Source organism: Lygodium microphyllum, chromosome 11 (assembly GCF_053477565.2).
Source record: "Lygodium microphyllum isolate KBCC chromosome 11, Lygodium_microphyllum_v1.1.10, whole genome shotgun sequence".
Classification (NCBI taxonomy): Eukaryota; Viridiplantae; Streptophyta; class Polypodiopsida; order Schizaeales; family Lygodiaceae; genus Lygodium; species Lygodium microphyllum.
The window spans coordinates 34424710-34443328 of NC_141145.1; the positions used below are offsets into that span (position 1 = coordinate 34424710).

At 40.3% G+C, this 18619-nt stretch overlaps 1 protein-coding gene across 1 annotated transcript; it reads right to left on the minus strand.

The window, feature by feature from the left end:
* Positions 1-1333: 1333 nt before the first annotated feature.
* LOC148028693 (shikimate kinase 3, chloroplastic-like) lies at positions 1334-14433 on the minus strand. Its single transcript, XM_087687485.1, has 8 exons — positions 13905-14433; positions 13494-13621; positions 13318-13405; positions 13136-13218; positions 12905-13037; positions 12697-12775; positions 12541-12605; positions 1334-1725 (listed from the first exon to the last, which is right to left on the minus strand). Exons 1-8 carry the CDS (start codon positions 14184-14186, stop codon positions 1663-1665), a joined length of 921 nt encoding a protein of 306 aa, XP_087543611.1. The 5' UTR covers positions 14187-14433; the 3' UTR covers positions 1334-1662.
* Between the last annotated feature and the right edge of the window lie 4186 nt (positions 14434-18619).

The following is an 18619-nucleotide window of genomic DNA, read 5'->3' on the forward strand; positions in this document are numbered from 1 at the left end:
CCTATAAAACATTCTTTGAGGGTCATTCCATGAACTGCTATTATGAAAGTTCTATTCTTCAAACCAAACTTCAAACCAAACTTGTTTTAGCAAATTCTTTTCAACCATCAATGCCTATGCAACTTCTGCAATATGCCTATTTTTCCTTTCTACAAGACAAAAAAACATACCAAAGCTTGTTTTTGTCATAAAAAATAAAACCAAATCCATTCATATACTTTTTATCCATGTATATGAGCACTAGGCCTTTATCTTAACTAAGAGCACAATTAAGCTTTTCTAAAGGTCCATGTAAATGAGCATTGGAGCTTTATCTATATTGAGTGTCCTGCACAAATTGCCAAAGCCTTCATGACTACCAATCAACTGATATTAACAGTGTAACAGATGATTAATCCCGAGTACCAACACTTCTATGCAAAATTGAAAAAAGTGTACCGCCTGCCTAGAACAAGCTTTTGCATAGTGATCACCCATATTTTTTATTGTACAAATTTATAACTCAGAAATTTTCCCTTTGCCATTAAAAATGCAACATGTTTCAGTTCTTACAGGCAACTACATGGATGTCAGCACATCTGTCCAAAGAATTTGTACAAACTCCAAAGTTTCCCATGTCTGGGCATATCTTTGCAAAACTATTAGCTATGTTCTATAACAAAGAACTGCTGTTACGGAAAACTTTGCAGGACAATTTGCTATTTGTTTACCACTTTAACAAGCTAGACTTCGCAGTTTCCATCTTGTTTTCCTATAAGCTTCAGAGAATTCCTGTAGCTCCTTCAAATGAATCATGACAACATGGGCATATAAGGGCGAGCATTGAGCAATCAAAGATTTTCCTTTACAAGGCAAGTCCAGAGAACATCATTGCTCCAGCACATGCATGAATACAGCCATAACTCTCAGTGGCTCAAACAGCCATAACTCTCAGTGGCTCAAAATCCCCAAATTGAATGAGAAACCCGTTGCATGGGAAGGGCAAACTAATGCAAGTGTTTGCCCTGTCACTGAATATTGCATAAACCTTAACATGAATCGAGCACTTCACATGCAACTTGCCTTTTGCTTGTATTACAACACATACATCATCTCTCAAGCCACAAGAGTGCATATATAAAGCTTATGTTTACAACAGTATAATTAAAATGGTGTATGTTGCATCAGATTATATGGGGTCATGTAAGGAGTGAATGCTTTAGAAGATAGTTGTTCCCTTATCCTTAACCCCCATGAAGAATGGGCCATAATGACACGAATTTCTAGGATTGTAACAAAATTGCATTGACATATATTACCTAAAGAAAACACAGTGCGCACTCTTGATAAGACAATGACTCTTCTACTATGTTTAAAACTGGCTTAATTCAACAAATGTTATACACCTTGATCAGAAATCAAGTTTTGCCAAACAGCATCTCAAATTTCGCATTTGATGATTTTACAACTTTGGTTACTGCACAAACTAGTGAAGGAGAACTTGCCCATACATGCTTTTGTTAGATAATGTATGTACAAAGCCTCCAAAATGTGGAGTGGGGTGGAGTGGATTTAGGGCATGGGATTTTTTTTATTTGTATGGGGGGGGAAGTGAGAAAGACCAAGTTGAGGACTCTATGCCTTCACAAAGGTTCTCCCTTCTTGGGGACTTTGTCAGAATCATTAAGCCGCAGATGCCGACTTGTTTTTTATCTTGTTAGCGACTGATTTAAGCTCCTCAAGAACCTGCATAAACCCACAGAAGTGTATTCATATGTTGAAGTATTAGCAGCCCTTGACACTACATCTCTTTTGTAGAGCTGACCCACAAACCTTGATGCTATGCTTCTCTTAAAGAAAATATATAGTTTTAGCTGAGAGTTGCAAGCCAGAAAAGTAACTGATAGAACCACGTGCATAATTACTCTTCACACCATCTAAAGATACACTAGAAAAAAGGAAAGCATAAAGGTCATAAAAACACTGCAACAAGCAGCAGAAATTACACAAGCTATTGAGTGTGCTGGAGCCTGGGATGGTTAGCAAAGTTTTGCTCCCTTGCTTCTCGTGAACAGCCTTTTCCCAGAACATTGTGAACAAGTTTACTTCGAGCAAAGAGTGGCCATGTCTATGATGGTTCAATATGTTCTGCTGTGGAGCACGAGATGGAAATTGATGCTTGATCCCATCTCTTTCAGGATGTATTAGTTCCTTCCCTGAGATGGAACAGACTTCAGTTCCTTTAACCCTCAGACATCTCAAGACACCTAGAGCTTGTTGAGTGCTAGAAATGCAGCTTGAATTTCCACTCAAATTATGGAGAAAGCTATTAAAATTTACAGCTTCATCATAAGATTGGGCTGACATGGATCCACAAATTAGAATGTATTAGCTCCGGTGTCTTCTTCAACATCCTCCTACCCAAATTGCACACCCTTCACACTCCTTCCACAGGTGCTACCACTCTTCATCACAGCTAGGATAGCGCAAGTCACACCTTGAGCCACTCCAGCATCACCCCACCCCTTGGCTCTCCTCATCCCTGATCCTAGAGATGCGGAGGCCTATTAGCTCCAGTGTCTTCTTCAACATCCTCCTACCCAAATTGCACACCCTTCACACTCCTTCCACAGGTGCTACCACCAGTCATCACAGCTAGGATAGCGCAAGTCACACCTTGAGCCACTCCGGCATCACCCCACCCCTTGGCTCTCCTCATCCCTAGTCCTAGAGATGCAGAGGCCTGAGGTTGTGGTATTCTCATTGAATTTTATTCACCATTCATTCATTCTCTAAAGACTCAGTTTCTGAGTTCTTTCACTGCTAGTGTTTGTAGAACACTCTGTTGTCTCCACAGAAAGACCTAACCTTTCTTTACATGTGCAAACACCCACGTGAACACCACATTTGGACTCTAGACTCTAGGCACTCCCAAATGCATACCGAGATGGTATAGATGGTATAGGATGGTATAGGATGCTACTAGTGAGATAGGTGGGCATGGATGATGGGAGGCACGTGCAAGTTGTTGGTGGGTATGGTGAGAGAAATCCTTTGTTGACTGAAACTGACTACAAAAGTATAATGCACTGAAATGCGCACTCAAGAAAGGGCAGAAAACAGTCAGAGCTCCAATGTCAAAACTCTCAATCAAGAGATGAGGAACTGAAATAAGACGGGCCAACACCCCCTCTCAGATTCTGGGGAGTGTCTAAAGACCCAAAAATCTCATATGATGAAGCATGGAAGCCTGAGACAAATGCTTCATGAAGAGATCTCTTGCATTGTCCTCCATGGGACAATAAACCCCCGCTAACTCAAAACCCACAATCTGCTCCCGAACATGATGGTACTAACCACAATGTGCTTTGTGTGAGGATGAAATACAATGTTTCTTTGCAAGAGCCAAGGCACACTAATCCACACATAACCCTATGGGTCCTATCTATGGAAAGCCAATCTCCATGGACCCAAATTGCCTGCTGTGCACTAGAACAAAGGGCATGATACTTAACCTCCGTAGAAGATAACGCCACAATAGGCTCCTTATTATTCGATGGCTCTCGATCCAAGGGAGAATACAAAACCTTTGGTGGAGTGTCAAGAGTCAACATCTCCAGCCCAATCCAAGTCACTCCATCTAGCGAGAGTGGCTCCTGCTTCTTACAAGATCCCATAGGATCTCGTCCCTTGTAGACAGCGCTACACGTGCAAGACGACTCTCCAATGAGCCTGCATAGAAGTCTTCATGAAAGAAGACAATAGTGCCACAAAAAAAGAAATGTATGGTCTCTTATGAATAGCCAAATCAAGGAGCTAACAAGGCACCTATATATGGTGGCATCTCGAAGGGAATCTTAACTCTGGGTCCATAGGGCATGATATGGACTTGCATTGATCCATACCAAACTCCAAAAGTAACTCAGAGATGTACCCATGCTCCGATATTAAAATGCAATGTGCTATCTGATAAATCTCAAGACTAAGGAAAAAGCGAAGAATCCTGAGATCTGTCATCTCAAACTCCTATCCAAGTATCTCTGATCCACCTCCTGTAAATCACTCCCTGTAATGATCAAGACATCCACATACAAGATGACTAAAACACGTCTCTAACCCTTAACCTTATACTAAAGGTTGGAATCATGGTCTAATTGATGAAAACCACTCTTTAGAAAGAACTGATCAATCCCCACTAGTACGAAGCCCTAGGAGCTCGCTTCAAGCCATAGGGGCTTTCCGTAGATAGTAGACATGGTCCTCCTTTCCCTACACACGAAAACTCAGAGGCTAATTAACATAATTCTCCTCCTCATGTATACAAAACTTGTTGTCCTAGTCAGTTCAAACACCTTGAACTTCAAAATCAATTTGCTTTTCAAGAAACACCTTCCAGTTGTAGAATTTTGAATATACCTCACTTTTGTATTCCAAAAAATAGAGCCACGGATCCCAAGGGAGGCCAGTTGTAGAATTTTGAATATATCTCACTTTTGTATTCCAAAAAATAGAGCCACGGATCCCAAGGGAGGCCAAGCAGATAGAACCGCACTAGTCAATGTCAGCAAACTCAAGCAGAATAGATGCCCTACTAGAGCCTTTGAGGCAACCTTTGGATAAGACTATCAGTGCTACTTGTCAAAAGTGGATGCAATGATAGAAGCGTGGAAAACTATTGTAATAGACAGCTGAACATAAGAGCAAAGGAAAAGAGAAACACTCCAAAAGAAAAGAACATTGCACAAAGAACTCAAAAGCAAAGAGATATTCGGGAAATGGAATCCATATACCAAGATCTGAGATTGTATAGATCCAACGTGAGTCACTGGCTATGAAGGCACCACCATCGCCTCCCTCTCTCCACCAAAACCAAAAGGAGGTGAATGGAAAATGATACAAGGTAGAAGAGGAAGTGGCCTAAACATTTGAAAAACAACAAATATAAAATGCCTAAAATATCTAGAGTGTGCCTAGCCCTCTCTGGCATGCACAAACTCACACACGAATTGACATATCCACTAACACCCTCTCTCAAATCATGGGTGATCTGGTACAATATACTGATACAATGATAAGAAGCATCAAAGTTCATATAACAATAACCACCAAAAAAGAACCATGGATATCTAGGTAGGGAGTGGCCAACCCACCACCAAGATGTCTCAGAGAGAGTCTAATATCAATGTCAATCGTACCAACTCATAAAGATAGGGAAGATTCATAGCAGCTCTCAATATTTGTCAACAAGGTCTTGCAATAGCATACAAGTCCATCCTTTCAAAAATGCTCTAAACATATATGAACATAGACTCGCCTTTAGCCACACCGCCAAAACCTCCCCTCATGCGAGCACAAGACTAGGAGCCAATCCCGCTCTCTGTCAAATAACTAGCTCATCATGAACCTAGATGTCAATCCCAACTGCAAGATTTAAAAACCTACCAAATGTCGATCAATGCATCAAGGAAACCCCTCTTTAGATCCTGTGTATCTATATACTTGTATAAATAAGGCACGACAACCCACCTCACCACCCTCTCACACTCCCTCTCTAGCACTGGAGAGTCATGAGGGATGGCCACATCACCTGTACTAGCAACCAAGAAGGGAGGCCCTTCCAACCATTGTCGGGGCAACATAGTTGGAGCCTAAACCTGGACCTAGAGATGAGACAAACTCACCAAGAAATTCATCATCCTTTGTCGTCATCCATTCTTGATCTTGCCATAAAGCTACTAATGTCCTGCAGCCCTTCTAGAGGTATCCCTTCTTGCCACAATAATAGCATTATCACTTCTTCTTCTTCTTCTTCTTTCAAAGGGCATCCCTCTCTGAAACTCAAACATCTTAAGCACCAAGAAATAGCATCCTCATAGAAACTTGAAGTTGAACATAGCAAGTCTCCAGCATAACACTTGTAGATGAGTAAAGAATATTTGCATACTAACCATCAAGAGAAGATGTCGAAGGAGCAATGATGAGGGAGATACAGAGAAGATGAAGAAATTCAAGGTATCTTCAAGGAGAAAAGTGTGCCAAAAATACAGACTCACAAGTGGCCCGAGTTCAAAGCAATAACAAAAGCGCATAGAGAAAAGAGCAACAAAAGCTAGAGTGTAGTGATGAGAACACAACCATCGAAAGCACATAAACCCTCTCTAAAGTTGAGCAGTGTATCACAAAGTAAAAAGATGAACCAAACACAATCAAAAAATAGCCCGAAACATGTCGTCAAGCCCTGCACAAAAGCAAAAAAATAAAACGTAGATGTGGAAGGGTTGATAACAAGACCCCAGCCTTGAAATAGCCTCAAAAAACTGTAAATGTAAATGGCAGATTGCAAAACATTGAGAAAAAAGTTTAAAAACACATCAAAAAATAAGCAAAGGATGAAACAATGGAAAATAGTAGTAGGTACAATGGTTCTGCAATCTAATACCATGACAGAAGTGAATGCAGTGATGGAAGCGTGGAAAACTGCAGTAATAGACTTCTGAACACGAGAGACAAAGGAAAAGTGAAACACTACAAAAGAAAATAATATTGCACAAAGAACTCAAAAGCAAAGAGATGCTCGGGAAATGAAATCCATATACCAAGATATGAGACGGTACAAATCCAACGTGAGTCACTAGCTGTAAAGGCACCAGCGTCAACTCTCTCTCTCAACCAAAACCTAAAGGAGGTGAATGAGAGATGATATCATGTGGAGGAGGGAGTAAGCAGAATATATAAGCCAAATCTAAGCCAAAAATGATGTCAGGTCGGCCAGCAATAAATGCCCTAAACACCATGAAAATGACAAATATAAAATGTCTACAATGTTTGGAATGTGCCCAACCCTCTCTGGCATGCACTGAATCACACATAAACTGACATATCCGCTAACACTACTTTCCTTAAATGTAGCTAGGATACAAGGTAGTGAGCTAAGACCTCTTAGATCCTAGGGAGTGTTAGAAGACCCAACAACCTCATATGATGAGGCATGGAAACACAAGACAAACACTTCATGAGGATATCTACTACATTGTCCTCTGAGGAACGATAAACCACCACTAACTTATTACTCAAAATCCAAAAAATCCGCTCCCGAGAATAATGGTACTGCACCTCAATGTGCTTTGTGCGAGAACAAAACCCAAGGTTCTTTGCCAAAGCCAAGGCACTCTAGTTATCCACAAGTAGCAAAGTGGATCCTACTTTTGGAAAGTCAATCTTCACCAACATCCAAACCAAACTGCCTTCTATGCAATAGAACAATGGGTGCAATACTCAACATCCATAGAAGACAACACCACAATAGACTACTTCTTCTTGCTCCATGAGATGGCTCCCAACCCAAGAGAGAAGGCAAAACCTGTAGTGGAGCATCAAGAGTCGACATCTCTAGCGCAATCCAAGCCATTCCGTCCAACAAGAGTGGCTTCCTCTCCATACAGGATCCTCTAGGATCTCATCCCCTGTAGATAGCACAGCACACACAAGGCAGCTCTCCAATGTGCCTACATAGGAGTCTTCATGAATGAAGACAACAAAGCCACAAGAAAAGATATGGTTGGCTTCATATGAATGAGCCTAATTAAGGGGCCAACAAAGCACCTATACCTAGTGGCATTTGGAAGGGGATCTCCTATAGAAACAAGTTTTGACTCCAAGTCCATAGGGCATGATCCATACCAAACTTTAAAAGTAACTTGGAGATGTACCTATGTTGCGACATGAAAATGCCCTACATCATTTGACAAATCTCAAGGCCAAGGAGAAAGTGAATACTCCCAAGCTCAATCATGTCAAACTCCTATCCAAGTATCTCTTGCATCCAATCCATTTCCTATGAATCACTCCCAATAATGATCAAGTCATCCACATAAAGAATGACTAAAACACGCCTCTGAACCTCAACCTTACAATGAAGGTTGGGATCATGGTCTAATCGATGCAAGCCACTCTCAAGAAAGAACCAATCGATCTGTGGGTACCAAGCCCTAGGAGTTTACTTTAGGCCATAGGAAACCTTGCACAATCAGTAAACATGGTTCTCCTTTCTCTACATGTGGAAATCGAGAATATGTTCAATATATTACTCCTCCCCAAGTACACCATTCAAGAAGGTAGACTTCACATTAACATTCATCTGAGAAATAAGCCAATGGTGATGAGCTACAAGAGCCAAGATAGCTTGAATAGTAGATATATGGGCTATCAATGCAAATGTCTCAAAGTAACCTAAGCTTACCCTTTGTGCAAATCACTTGGCAACAAGCCTCAATTTGAAGTTTGTGCTTGTCAAAGGTGCCATCAACTAGGTATTTAATCTTACAAACCCACTTCACACTAATCACCTTCCACTTTCTTGAACACAAAACCAACTTCCAAGTCTAATTTCTCATAAGCTATTTAAACCACCAAGGAATAATGACATGTTGATCCTCCTACAATGGAGACATAGAGATCTTCAAAACATGTGAAGCACGCATCCAAGTAAGAGAATCTCCCTCACTCAATAAAGATGGATCCCCCTCATCAAGAAACAAAAGCTTCCCATTTAACAACCCAACACCCCCTAAAGAAATTTGAGAGGATAGGAAAGTAGAAATACTCTGAGAAGGAGCCAACAAGGATAGATAAGGAGGAGCAGTAGCTCGAGACGAATGAATATTATCAAGAGGTATCCTAGAAGGAAAAGAAGGGGCTAATGGTAGAGAACTGCATTTTATTCTCCAATTTGAAGTTGACTACCCAACAAACATCTTTACAACAGCAATCATCACACAAAGATTCAAGTATATCCTTCATCTCTGACAATTCCTCAAGACTACATTTTGCTCCATCTACTATTGTCCATCTTCAAATGCCTACTCCAACATTTCACTACCCAAAGAACTACATTTTACTCCCTTCCATAAAGGAGCTCTTTTTCTTGTCACGAACACCTTTGCCCAAAGGATTGCGTTTTGCTCCCTCACAGTGCAAACCTCGTCCAGGTATTGCCTCCCTGATGAGCCATCCTAATGAGCTAGGATGGCGTAGTCATATTTGAGCTCAGCTCCATTGTATCAACATGATTGAATGTTCATCATTCTTCATTATTCTTCTGTGTTTTGAGTTTTCTTTGTCATAGTGTCTGCCATACACTTCATGTTCTCCCTGCAAACCCTACTATTTCTCAAAAATCTTGCCTAGTACCCATGCTCTAAATAGTTCACACTTGCTATACATTAACGATGGTTAAGAGGACAACTCACAATCTTCCCATTAATGTGTTGATGAAAGGGGACCCAAGGGTGTTAAGAGTGGTCGTTCCATAGGCTCGTAACCGCCCAAACCCTGATGCATAGGCAATTCTTCTTGAGTGTCATGAGGACGTGAAATTTTAATGCTTTGCTTCACATTTTATTAAAGAGTACTTACACAATGAGGTGCAAGATAGTTATTTCATAATATGGGACCTAGAACCCAAAGATAACGGTTGGTGTCAAAGGCAAAAGTTGTAACAAGTTACACCTGACAAGTACTAGGTGGCACCTAGTGTCAAAACTTTGACCTAGAATATTTAATTAGCCATAAGTGTCAATGGTGACATTAGAGAATTGGTATTAATTAATTAATTAATGACAGTTCTAAGGCTAATATGTACTCAAGATCAATTGGGTGATAAGTCTACCTAGCCAATTTAATTGTTGGCCATTCATTTAAAGTTTTTTAGCGATAAATTTGTTACTAAATAAACTATTGTTAGATTAATTTTTAAAATTAATATTCTAAAAATTAACTTGATAAAGCTGAATGATACTGGAAATTGGATTTGAAAGGTTGCCAATTGGCAAAACTTGCCCATGCATTTGAGAAAAGACTAGTGGAGGTTGAAAGAGACAAAGGAGTCATTTTGGAGGTGGAACAGGGAGAGAGGAAGAGATTGCAGCCATTGCCAAATCATAGAGGTTTCCAGCCAAGGGGATCAACTCCAAGACTAGGCAGCAGCAATGGGAGGCTCCCAAAGACCAAGGGACAATAGATTATGGGCTCCTAGCTATAGGCTATTGTTGTGCAGGCTATTTTAGCAAGATAGCAAAACTGATTTCTACCATTCTCTTGGAAGAAGCTCAGAATTGTCTCTCTTCCCAACATTCTCTCTCATCCTCTAACCTATGCTCATACTTCCTCAACAATTTTCAGCAAGTTCAACTATTGGAGGTGAAGATTTTGGTAAATCTGTATTGTAAACCCTAATTTACAGCAAAAATCAAGATTTAATAGCCACCTTGGAAAGCATGCAAAAAATTTAAAGACCTAGAGACTTGAATTTTAATCCTTGCAAATGGGGGCAATTTCAAGATATTCAAGTGGCCATGCATCCAAAATATATTTTTGGGGTTGAATTTGTCACCCAAGGAACACAATTAAAGGCCAATCCCCGAGCAAGGGTCACTACTTATCATGCAATCCTTCACACACCGTGGCGAAAAGCCTTTACATTCTTCATTTTTCCTTGCATGGGGTGGTCAACATTCAGCTACCATCTCACCTATTGATACCCAAGATCTACAACTTCTACCTAGGTCAGGGCCTTCGATGTTTTAGCCATGACTTGGTGGCTATGCCTTCGCATTCTCACCAATTTGTTGATGTGATCCTTCATGGAAGGAAAGTCATCAATTCTAAGCATTCAAAGTTTTTTCTCCAAGGTGACCCTATCGACAAAGGCACTGACTATTTTTTACCCATTCTAAAATTTGCATTTCAATGCATTACACTTTCAATCAATTTTTAAGTGTGTTTACACTGGTTGTTCCGATTATCCAACTAAGTGTGTTTCTTTTTCAATGGTTGGAGGATACTTTCACACTACTAATTTGGGGCAATTGATGTCCGAACAGCTTAGCAATCGACATTTTCACTAATGATACATCATCCAAATCATATTAGTGGGCATTCATCAATACACAATCAACCAATTTTTCAGCTTTTAACTATATATATCTACCTCCTTTTAGTGGATGATTACATTGTCTTGTAGATTTCAGTACATCTCAACTTCCAATGACACTTTCTCCATCATCCAATGCTTTTTTTCATAATCAACATGATCCAATGCCCTCAGTAACACTTGGCTTGCATGAGGACTGAATTATATTCAAAATTCTCTTGGAGTTCAGTGCAAATTTTCTTCTTTTATACTCTTCTTTCATTGCAATCTTTCTCTTCCCTTTCTCCTCATATTTGTGTTTTACTTTCATTGCATACCCTCACATATTGACTTCAATTATGACATTGGAAATGCAAACTTAGTCCCACACTAGTACACATTGCAAACAATTTTTAGTGCATGAAAACTTCAATTCAAAAACTAATCTAATCTGTTGTATAAAGCCTCAACCATGTTCATGCATCAATCCTAGTACTTTGCACCAACCTTTGCTCATCTAATTCGTTGTCAAAGTGAGTCAATCCAAACTACACTATTACTACAACATATCAATATCTAATCCAAACTACACTATTACCACAACAAATCAAGATCTAATCCATATGCGAAACAAACCAAAGGGCCATTGTTATATCCTTAATAATTAGTTACAAATTATTATATTTTCAATATTTTTAAGGAACACTACTTTACAAGTGCTAAATGACCTTGTCATCTTCAATATCAATCTCCAATCAACTCTTAAAGTATTCAAAAATGCTCTTAATACTCCCTAAACTTACGCTACTCAAATGAGAGATAAAATCCTAAATAGCCATCCTCAATATTCTAAATAAGTAATCAATGACTCCTAAATCTAATGGCTGATTAATCATAACTGAGCTACTCGCTTGACTAAACTTAGCATTATGCCTGCTTTACAAACTGCATGAGCTATTTCTTTGATAAAACTTTCAGATGTTCAATAAACCTTCGAAAATTTGCAAACTTTCTAGGATCCCTTGGATAGTTGCACATTTTTGCCCTGCCTTTGTAACACATAGCCTTCACACTTGCCCATTCCATGTTCAATGTCAAATCCTTCACTATTGGTGCAATGGTCACCATGCCAAGAGCAACAAATACTAGAATCGGAGTTCACTTTTAATTAAATCATTTAGATCATTTCCCATTTTTGCAACAAGTAAACAATTAGAATCTAAACCCTACACGTTTTATTGGCAAGTATTCTATTACATAAAGATCTGTGGCTCATCAAGAAGTGCGAAAATAAAACCTTCAACCCAAGCCACCTCATACAATCCAAAACAAAAACCTTAGCACATGGCATGTACTCAGAGCTTTCTGCACGAGCTTTATACTCAACCCTAAACCAAGAGTTTCAAAAAGTACAAATTCGAACCCTGCTATGCTACTATGATTTGCTAGTGCAAAGCCATTATCCTTGGACAAGACACAAGCAATAGCAAAAAAAAGGCTGAACATAGATACACACAATCCATGAACCATACAGTTATATCAACAAAGAAAGAGTCAAGCTTGCAGTTATATGAAACCAGAAGAAGCACTCAAAAGTCAAACTTCCAACAGCAAAAACCACAATAACTTAAACACAATCACCGCTGTGATACCTGGATAGCAATCATCGTCGGTGTAAGTTCTCGAACGTTACCATGGCCCAAGCGCAATGCAAGATCTGAGAACAGCAACATAACCAAAGATGCATGAGACCCATGTACTGTTTACTGAAAGCTTAAGTGCACAAACATCACAATCCACTGTCATACTTTCAAGGGAAACGATGGCATCAGCTCCTTGATAAAAAGGAGCCCTCAATTCAAATATCCTGGAGAGCTTCGCCAAAGCCTGCAAAACAAGGCGTAATACAGAAGATAGTTTTGAGGCCTTTGTATACTATAGGGGAAGAAAATTTCAAAAGCCTTTTGTTACTTGAAAATTGAAAATTTTATTGATCCCATTACTCTGCCAGCTAACCTGAGTATGGGAACTCTCTTCCTCTGATTCTCCTAATAAAGGTCGAGATCCTGTCCCAACAGCTACTACCCTTTCTGCCAATGCCTCCAATGGCACATCAAGAAAGACAGTTAAACCATGCCTGAGATAATTCCTGCATCATGTTTTTCAAGTCCATATCAATATCAAAAGCCTCAAGCTTGTTTAAGTTATAGTCCAATGGTAATGTTACAAGGCAGGCAAAGTAATCACCAGTTATCAGGTCGCACAACAATGCCCCCACCAGTTGCAACCACCAAATGGTCCCTATATGACAGATTCCTCAAGACCTCCGTCTGGAACAGAGGGGAGAAGAAAAGTCTCAAACGCTCAAAAAAGAATGGGGGAAATACATTTCAGCGATCAAGTCAGGTACTGATTTGCAATCCACTGACCTCAGCATCCCGAAAGCTTTCCTCATTTTTTTCTTTGAAAAACTCGGCCACAGTCATTCCACCTGCAGCTTCTTCTATAAGCTTGTCACTGCAAAAATCAGAGTCGTATCAGAGAAGTAAACAGGGTGCAACCCAGAGTACCACATAATTGTGACAATTTGCTACACAAATTTTACCTGTCTAAGAATTGGTAGTCCAAAGCCTGTGCTACTATTTTCCCCACTGTTGTCTTCCCACTGCCCATCATGCCAATGAGATAAATGCAAGTTCCATTCAAGTTTGACTTCACTTCATAAGCATTGTTCTGCAAGGAGGAGAACCCCATCAGGAGCAACACCAGAAACAACAGGCAGGCTAACAAATTTGTGATCGTATATTGTCCTCAGGATGTCCAATCCGATCCTCAAGCAGAGAAGCATAGCAGGTCTAATCAGCTGGCATATTCATAAAGTGGAAAGCATAGCATGCATGATACATTTTTTGTTTTCCGAGAACGGACAGCATAGTACGGACCGGAAATGGGTCCAACAAAATGGGTAACGCAGGCGCTGGTGGAGCAGTGGCACGATGTCATATCAAGTGCTTACCCTGAGGAGGAAGGAGTGCTCATCTTGGGACTGGAGGGCCTTGGACAAGGCTTTGTCCAAGGAACCTGTTGATAGCTGCGGTGTGAAGTGGGTGGCAGCACAGGCGCGAGGGGACTGGAACCTCATGGACAGAAGGTAAATCCGCTTCTGGCCAAATGCGCCCTGGTAGGATCCGTCGCGGACGAATGCGCCGTTGATATGGTGCCTACCCCACGGAGGGGATTTGAGGTCCGAAGGGGGATGTTGGAACGAAGAGGAAGCGGCCTGTAAGGCTTGATCCATTGCCAATCAGAACCAAAGGGGCTTTGAAAGGGGGGAGAAGGACAGACAGAGAGAGACAGAGAGAGGGAGAGAATCCACAAGGTAGAATAAGGGAGCAAGAATGCAGGAATGGAGACAGAGTGTACAGGAATGCGGTAAGAGAGAGAGCGTGTGTAGAGTACAGTGGTAATAAATTTGAGGCCCGAGCGGGGAGGGAGGACTGGTCGTCCAGAGAACTGGTCTACGCTATACCTGCCTAATAGCCTATGCCAAAAAAAAAAAACAAAAGCGAGAGGGACCTTGGCACTTGCTACCGTCTAGAAGTCTACGAAAAGGCTGCTGGAAAGACAATGGACAGCGCAACAGTACCCCGTGTCACGTGTGTCCGAATTTCCGAAATTTGGCCCTGTTATTTATTTAGGAATATTACCGGATCTAAATTTCCAGCCTATCAAAATTCGGGAATGAGGGAGGCTGGAGAGGCGGGGAAAAAATTTGGCGAGCGGGGTGTGCGTACGCCGTACGGCAAATAAAAAGGAAGAATAAATTTTCACCAGGCAAAGGCCCTGGCGGCTGGCCCCTTCAGCCCCCGGCCCCCTCTCTCTCTCTCTCTCTCTCTCACAAGGCCTTTTGGGCGCTTCCGTCAGCCGTTCAACATACCCCTCCCCCTCTCTATCCTCCCTCCCACTCCTCAGTGCTCACAATAAACCATATCTCTTGCCCCCTCCCCTCCCCTCCCCCCCCCAAAAAAACAACATTAACTGGCAACCTGCATGCGATCTATGCCTTTCCTTTCCTCCCTCCCCACGAGCTTTACACCTCTCTCCTTGCATGACTTCTTTGAAGCCTAGTACACGCTCTCCTTGCATGGCCTTTTGGACAATGGAAGCCTAGTACAAAACTTTGGTCGTATAATGTATTCGAGAACCTCCTTGCATTCCAATTTTCCAGCATAGCACATTGTGACATGTGTTTTTCCACCATTGTACCAATAAAGTAATGTCTACATCTACCCATAGCTCAAGGGGATGTCACATATAGCTCGAGGACCTAGCTCTATACTTCTTCGAAAACTTTTGATGGTGCCATGGAAGGCTATGATGAACAAGCTCTGAATGCAAGAGAGCTTGCACAAGTGCGAATCAATGTCTCGAAAGAGAGGGAATGCAGGGATGTCACAAATCTTTACATGCACCACAAATAAAATCCACAGGTTAGCTTCAAAGATTTGCAATGTAGTTAGAGCTATTAGGTTGCCAAAGGCCTTGAGAAGAATGACTCTTTTTTTGTTGTTGAGGGCAATCTCTAAGTCTCTGAAAAAAGTTAAATTGATGTTAACAAAAAACATTTTTCATAGCTAATACAAAAATATTTAACTCAAAATTTTGGAGGGATTTTGGAATTGGATCACACATATTTATTGTTTTTAATAATAAAATTTGTGTTCAAGTTCAAGTATTTAAACCTTCCTCTTAAACTTTAAACATTTTTTGAAATGGCATGTTAGTTTATGCATCTAGTAGAGTAGACATGTTGTTTTTCAAATTTAGTAGACAAGTTCAAAGCATAAAGCATGGAAATAGTTATAAGAACCACCAATTAAATGAGGATGACAACATCTATATCTGTACTATTTAATATTTTGGTTGTCGGTTCAAAACCTCCATAATGATCCCGAAGCTGACGTCATTCCCAAACCAAAATTTGAATTTCAAATCTATTTCTCTCTCTTGTTGCACAGCTTACAACTATACAATTGACACACATCTTTCTCTCTCTTTCAATGCGAGAAATGGTGGGCAAAGACTCATACCTCACAGACATGACTTACACATCATGTGCATGAGGTCAAACTCGTGATGCAGCAAAGGGTGGATGGGTCAATACACACACACATGACTAATGATTGCAATGCAAAAAAGCAACTTCCCACCTAGTTTTCAATACCAAATACTAGTGTCGCCTACTTCTTGGTTTTGTAGGAGCTTCCCACCTCCAGTCTCCTCTAAAGATGTCGTTCCTCCTCCTCCACTAAACAACGACTTGGACATCTTCAGCAACTCCTATCACGATTATCCTTCTCCTCGTCTTGCAAGCAAAAGTGCAGCTCTTCCCCTCCATCTAATAGCAGCTCCTTTCCTCTTACTCCTACCACTAGCCTATTAAGGGCACTTATTCTTCAACTATGGACCCTTTGATAGATTTATTCTTGTTGAATTTGATGATGGAGGACCCCTAATTGCAATCATTTATTCTAGGTTGCAACATGGTGGTGGTTATGCTACTGCAAATATTCCCTTCCCTTCTTTAAAGTCTCATTGAGTTGTGCAAATCTCGTGAATGGTGGATCTTCCCACATCAACATTTGTTTTGGATTGGAGTGCAACGATCTATCTAGCTACGAGAGATCAATGAGCAAGACGATTTGTATCTTCAAAGATGTAAGATGAGCTTCCATAGCTTCTAGCAACTCCTTCAAGAGCTCAAACATTTTTTGCCATCTTTGGATTTGCTTCAATTTTTCGTGTGGTCTCCAATCGAACTAGAGAAGGCATTGAGTGTCACATTGCTTCGACTTGCTCCTAATCACTCCATTCACCATATAGCTGACCTTACGGCGTTGGGGAATCTACGGTTAGAGAATATTGTCATTTTATTGTGCAAATCCTTACATTGAAACTCAAACCTAAGAACATGTCTTCCACATAGCCAACAACTAGCACGCTTAATTGCAGATTTCAAACCTCTTACTCAATTTCCAAATGTTTGTGGAGCTATCGATGGCATGCACATCAAGTTGTATAGAAAAGCTACATATGCAACACATTCCCGCATAATACTAGTGCAGGCATTACTTCCATTCAATTCTTCTCCAAGGAATTTGTGATGCATGAAAGCATTTATGGAATGCATGTGTTGTGCCTCCTAGAGGCACAAATGATACCGCACATTGGAAGGCCTCTAACATATGTAAACAAATGAGGGACAAAACGATGTTGCAGAAGCCTGTCATACAACTAGGTAACTTGCATGTTACTCCTTATCTCTTGGTCAATGCAAGCTATGCAACTTGTGCCCATCTTATCAATCCCTTTAAGGAGACATGCACCCCTACCAATGGAGATTTGAAGCTTTTTAATTGACATCTATCAAAGAGAAGAGTGTGCATTGAGCATGTGTTTGGCATGTTGAAGAATAGATGGTGCATTTTACATGACATGAATGTTGAGTTGCATCGCATCCCTATGTCCATAGTGGTGTGTTGTGTCTTGCATAACTCTCTTGTGGATACTTTGGAGGAAGAAGTGAGAGAGGATGATATTGAACCTCATCCAAATGATAATGCACTAGCTCATCCCACAAGGTCAAAATGCCTTGAGGGTCAAGCTATTTGGCAAGCAGTCTTTAATGGGTGGACCTTGCTATATGCAAGTGGGTTGAGTTTTTTGTATGACTCTTTCTTAGCAAAGTCAAGATTATGAATTTGTGTTTCTCCATTGTGCATAGCATTCAACCTTCAAGTGAAGTTTTTCTATGCCTTTAACTCCAAGCACTCTACACATCAATGCACATCAATAAGCTCAATCGATGTGTGAGGTTCAATAAGTCCATTTGATGTTTAATAAGTTCAATCAATGTGTGAGGATTCTATACTTGGATACTTAGTTTCTTACTTCAAATACGTAGACACTTTAGTTTCTATCCCTACTTTGATACTTAGTTACCTTAGGTGCTCACGCACCTAGGTTCTTATTGTAGATACCTAAATACTTTAGGTGCTTATGTACTTTGAAACTTTAGCTACTTAGGTATTTAGGTTATTACTCTAGATACATAGGGTAGGTACTTAGGTATCACTTAGTGTACATACTTAGTTGCTTGGATGCATACTTAGTTAGATGCTTAGTACATACTTAGATACTTACTCTACATACTTAGTTATTTAGTGTATATGTTTAGCTAGATGCTTACTTAGATACTTAGTTAGATATACTTAGTTAGTTATTTAATGTACATAGTTAGACATTTATTGACCATACTTAGTTAGATGCTTTACAGGTGGCCAAGTACAACCGAATAATAGTACTGATAGCCAAGTTTTAAAGTTGTAGAGTTGAAAATGGTTAGAAATCATACATATGCAATATCTCAAGATAGGATTTAGGAAGTCATGTTCTTCAAACAACCCTTGATTTAGCCTTGACTATTTTTCTAAGTTTGAACGAGGTGAGCTTTGACTAGACTTCAGGATCTTCCCAATAATGTGGCCTATTAGAGGAGTTCTTGGTGGAGCACAGCTTGTCGATCAAATCTATGCTTTTGGATGAATCAAAGGAGAGTACAATAACACTCATATCTCTGATGTACTAGTTGGGATATGGTCTATGTGTTTATAGTTGTACACATAGCCTTACAACCAAGCAGGAAGGGATAAATGTTATAAGGCACTTTGA